This window comes from Coregonus clupeaformis, unplaced genomic scaffold (assembly GCF_020615455.1).
Source record: "Coregonus clupeaformis isolate EN_2021a unplaced genomic scaffold, ASM2061545v1 scaf1146, whole genome shotgun sequence".
Taxonomy (NCBI): domain Eukaryota; kingdom Metazoa; phylum Chordata; class Actinopteri; order Salmoniformes; family Salmonidae; genus Coregonus; species Coregonus clupeaformis.
The window spans coordinates 152,787-157,980 of record NW_025534600.1 but is presented as its reverse complement, the minus strand read 5'-3'; the positions used below and the strand labels follow the sequence as shown (position 1 = coordinate 157,980).

The 5,194-nt window shown below is 40.8% G+C and overlaps 1 protein-coding gene across 1 annotated transcript; it reads right to left on the bottom strand.

Annotated features, from left to right (window-relative positions):
• Positions 1–383: 383 nt before the first annotated feature.
• Positions 384–4,683, bottom strand: LOC121547893 (adhesion G-protein coupled receptor G7-like). Its single transcript, XM_041859317.2, has 6 exons — positions 4,601–4,683; positions 4,014–4,345; positions 3,684–3,765; positions 3,034–3,192; positions 968–1,130; positions 384–740 (listed from the first exon to the last, which is right to left on the bottom strand). The coding sequence occupies exons 1-6, from the start codon at positions 4,648–4,650 to the stop codon at positions 528–530; spliced, it is 999 nt and encodes a 332-aa protein (XP_041715251.2). The 5' UTR covers positions 4,651–4,683; the 3' UTR covers positions 384–527.
• Between the last annotated feature and the right edge of the window lie 511 nt (positions 4,684–5,194).

Sequence of the window (5,194 nt, the reverse complement as noted above, 5' to 3'; positions counted from 1 at the left end):
CAACTCGTTATCTGACATGGTACAGGTGTCTTCTTTTCTTTAAGCCCATAACCATGTGTGTGTGGTGTATACTTTTGTTTCAAGGTAGATTTGTTACCAAGACAACCAAGAATCACTCTATGTGAGCCTGATTTAGCCCACTGCAGTAAAAGGTTAATACATTTTAAGTGCAGCCTCGGTAAAGACCGAACGTGGCCCGCAGGGAAAATTATGTAGTTTGACATCCCTAGGCTACACTGTCTAAAGCTATTTTCTGAGATTTTGTGTAAAATAGTGTTATTTCTCACTAACAATACTGAAACAAACATTAGATTCAAAGAGAATAATCATAGTTTTATTCAAAACAGTTACAATTCAAAAAACACATACAGTACGTGCAAAGGCAAAAAATCCTTGGACAACACAACTTCTGAGGGAATTCACAGTAAAAATACATTGATACAAAATGGTGTGTATTATACTGTATATTATAGGAAATAGTGGAGGTATATGAGATATTTTACAACAGAGGTTGAACTTGCAGCCCATCAGTTAGATGTCTGTGAGGAACAAGGTGGAAATGACAGATCAGTGTCCTGCTGTGTGTATGATTCTACTTTTTCACTTTGCTCGCCTCGCCATAGACTGTACTTCTTGGTGTGAAGAGGGATCCCAGCGCTAGAGACAGATTTCAAAGCACTTGACATCGTTTTCTTGACAATTGCTGTTCTTGCTGTGAACAGAATGAAAACCTGCAAGCCCTGTGGAGCGAAAGTAAAAACACAAAGATGTTATCAAGTATTTTCAGGAACACACAAGGACAAACATAAGGTAGCGTTTCCATGAAGAGCAGCAGAATTTTTTAATGTTTAGTAGCTGTCTAGTTTTCAATCATGTCTGGATTCTGTGGTACAATAGCACACTAGTCTTTATATTTAAAATTTTTGTCATTTAGCGACTTACAGTAGTGAGTGTATACATTTACTACCTGAGTGGTGGTGAGTACACAGAAGGAGATGTTGAGTATGGTGTACATGGGGGTCTGGTTCTGTGTAATGAGCAACAGATAGCCCAGGATCCAAGAGAGACTGAGCACCACAGCCAGAGAAAAGCTACTGAGAAACTTCTTCTTCATTGATGTGTGTCTTGTACTGGGAAATATAACCAACATGCTTAGATTGCGGTCATAGACTGCTGTAATGCTGTGATATACAGTGGGGAAAAAAAGTATTTAGTCAGCCACCAATTGTGCAAGTTCTCCCACTTAAAAAGATGAGAGAGGCCTGTAATTTTCATCATAGGTACACGTCAACTATGACAGACAAAATGAGAATTTGTTTTCCAGAAAATCACATTGTAGGATTTTTAATGAATTTATTTGCAAATTATGGTGGAAAATAAGTATTTGGTCAATAACAAAAGTTTCTCAATACTTTGTTATATACCCTTTGTTGGCAATGACACAGGTCAAACGTTTTCTGTAAGTCTTCACAAGGTTTTCACACACTGTTGCTGGTATTTTGGCCCATTCCTCCATGCAGATCTCCTCTAGAGCAGTGATGTTTTGGGGCTGTCGCTGGGCAACACGGACTTTCAACTCCCTCCAAAGATTTTCTATGGGGTTGAGATCTGGAGACTGGCTAGGCCACTCCAGGACCTTGAAATGCTTCTTACGAAGCCACTCCTTCGTTGCCCGGGCGGTGTGTTTGGGATCATTGTCATGCTGAAAGACCCAGCCACGTTTCATCTTCAATGCCCTTGCTGATGGAAGGAGGTTTTCACTCAAAATCTCACGATACATGGCCCCATTCATTCTTTCCTTTACATGGATCAGTCGTCCTGGTCCCTTTGCAGAAAAACAGCCCCAAAGCATGATGTTTCCACCCCCATGCTTCACAGTAGGTATGGTGTTCTTTGGATGCATCTCAGCATTCTTTGTCCTCCAAACACGACGAGTTGAGTTTTTACCAAAAAGTTCTATTTTTGTTTCATCTGACCATATGACATTCTCCCAATCCTCTTCTGGATCATCCAAATGCACTCTAGCAAACTTCAGACGGGCATGGACATGTACTGGCTTAAGCAGGGGGACACGTCTGGCACTGCAGGATTTGAGTCCCTGGCGGCGTAGTGTGTTACTGATGGTAGGCTTTGTTACTTTGGTCCCAGCTCTCTGCAGGTCATTCACTAGGTCCCCCCGTGTGGTTCTGGGATTTTTGCTCACCGTTCTTGTGATCATTTTGACCCCACGGGGTGAGATCTGCGTGGAGCCCCAGATCGAGGGAGATTATCAGTGGTCTTGTATGTCTTCCATTTCCTAATAATTGCTCCCACAGTTGATTTCTTCAAACCAAGCTGCTTACCTATTGCAGATTCAGTCTTCCCAGCCTGGTGCAGGTCTACAATTTTGTTTCTGGTGTCCTTTGACAGCTCTTTGGTCTTGGCCATAGTGGAGTTTGGAGTGTGACTGTTTGAGGTTGTGGACAGGTGTCTTTTATACTGATAACAAGTTCAAACAGGTGCCATTAATACAGGTAACGAGTGGAGGACAGAGGAGCCTCTTAAAGAAGAAGTTACAGGTCTGTGAGAGCCAGAAATCTTGCTTGTTTGTAGGTGACCAAATACTTATTTTCCACCATAATTTGCAAATAAATTCATAAAAAAATCCTACAATGTGATCTTCTGGATTTTTTTTTCTCAATTTGTCTGTCATAGTTGACGTGTACCTATGATGAAAATTACAGGCCTCTCTCATCTTTTTAAGTGGGAGAACTTGTACAATTGGTGGCTGACTAAATACTTTTTTTCCCCACTGTAAGAACATTATGCTTCCAATGGCTCAGTAGGTTAGAGAATGGTGCTCATCAAATTGTATGATTTGCTTACTAATGACTGAATTAATAATTTAAAAAAGTATGCATTTTATTTATAAAAAGTTTTAATTGAAAGACAATACAAATTTAACAAGCTCGTTAGTAGGCATTTAAATCAAGACTGATCTTAATGACTACAACGTTCTACTTTGTGCCCCCCAAATGCCCCCATTAATGTTACCTGGTTATATGTGGGTTGGTCTTGGATGTTGTAACTGCAAAATACACCAACACCACCATGTTGAAGATAAGCATGAACGCCACAGGGATCAGGAACCCCCAAAACATTGGCAGCTTGAAGTCAAAGTTCCCCTTTGGATCGAGGGCAGCAAGCCAGCAACTGAGAGGTCAAATGAATGAGATAGAGAGTGGGACTTTGTGACAGACAAAACAGGACGCCAATGATTTGAAAACATGGTATTAAGTAAACATGGTGGGTGGCATAAGTAAACAAGAAACCTTTCAATACAATGGATCATTCTTTTAGTTTTTTACAACTTTTAAAATTGCTTGTTGCCATCGTTAAAAGCATACAATACGAAAATTGATAGGGAAAACCTTTTACAGTATTAGTTATAACATTTTAAACAGCAATTTCCCCACATTGATATTGGTAGTACAGTACAGTATAGTACAATACAGTACAGTTCACGTGAGAGATATCGATCACCTCCAGCTCGGGGCTTCAGCCAATCAGACTGTCCCCATGCACCCCACACTCTGCCCATGCAGTGGTTCACAAACCAGTAAATACGTAGAGCCGGATCGCTCTCTTTCAAGTACAGTACAGTATAGTAAAGTATAGTATTGTAAAATACAGTATTGACTCACAATTCCTCCTGCCTGTAACCCAGTGGATTATCCACTCTGTAACTAATTCCTAAGGTGAGGGCCACCACAACCGCAGGCAGTCCTAAAGGACAGAGAATGTTGTTGTTAATTCCTGGTAGATTAGCATGCAGACATATACAGATTATATACTACACATACATCCTCTAAAGACAGAACATCACTATACAAGTTGCTTTGAAGTTCTATTTTAGGCTTATTAGAGCCTGAAAATATAACCTAGCATTCGTTTTGGTTCAAGGAGCCCAGGGAAAATGTCAGCCAAAGCTTCTGAAACAACTAAATACTTTATTTTGTTCCATGCTGTCCTACCCCATCCGATGGCCACGGTATAGGCTGTGAAATGTGACGGGCTGGTGGCCAGGCTGTTTCTGATCATCAGGAAGACATGTGTGGCGTACATCGTGTTCCAGGTGAACGTCCCCAACAGGAAGTACTGCAGCAGGACTGCGACTGCAGTACAGGGGCCTCTGTCCCGCTCTGTGTGTGTGTCGGACGAGGGGAGAATGTTGTCCTCCTGTATTTCAGGTTTCTCCAGCTGTTTATGAGGGTTGTCCACTCCCAACATGAAGAGGAGGGTGAAGATCAGGAGACACACGCAGACGCTCACTAAGAGGACCGTTGGGTTGGTTTTGCGTGATTTCCTGGGGATAGGTGATAGACAACACTATGTTAGGGAAGTTAGATGCGTAGCTATGGATGTGTTGGTTCAATAATAGTGGGTTTCATAATGGTTTCACCTATCAAGTCATGTTGGATCAGACAAAGGGCTTCTTTACACTATTGAGATGCACCCAATATTTTGAATTGGTTCTGGAACCCTGTAGGATCTTACCGGGTCACAATATCAAATGTTATTGTATATGTTGAATTGGTTCTGGAACCCTGTAGGATCTTACCTGGTTGCGATCTGGAATGTTATTGTTAAACTCAACCCTATGATGGACATGGAGCATCCCAATATGGTGATCCAGTTTAGAGCATCAGCGTATTTAAAATCATTCCTGAACGACTGTAGAAAGAAAATAAAAAAATACATTTCAACACTAAGTTTGTCACAGTCATACTGTATAAAGTCATGTCCCTCATGTGTCTGGATATGCTGTGGTAAACCATAGGTCAGCGGTTCCCACACTAGGGGTCGCGACCCGATGTGGGTTCGCCTGGTATGAAAATGGGATCGCAGGAGAATTTCCAAAATCCTGCAAAAAATTACAATAATAATAATAATAATAATAATTTGTATAAAATATTATAATATTGTCTTTGTATCTCAAAATCATTGTAATGTGGTTAACCTTAAAAATTGAAATGAAAATTATTCAAATCTAAAACATAAAATTCAACGAGAGAGCACCCTAGATCGTGGAAAAAGACCATACTTGACCGTTGCACTTGAATCATTCCCACTTAAGATGACCACATTTAAAATACACAAATACGGGACAACAGGATGATTTTGCGGGACAGTGTAGCCTACCCTATACCTCATT

Excerpts from the sequence above, each read along its gene's own strand:
- LOC121547893 (XM_041859317.2), bottom strand. The coding sequence starts at position 4,650 with ATGTCCATCATAGGGTTGAGTTTAACAATAACATTCCAGATCGCAACC. Across the intron at positions 3,766-4,013 it reads TACCGTGGCCATCGGATGGG|GACTGCCTGCGGTTGTGGTG; the intron begins GTAGGACAGCAT and ends TCTGTCCTTTAG. Across the intron at positions 1,131-3,033 it reads ACCAACCCACATATAACCAG|TACAAGACACACATCAATGA; the intron begins GTAACATTAATG and ends TATATTTCCCAG.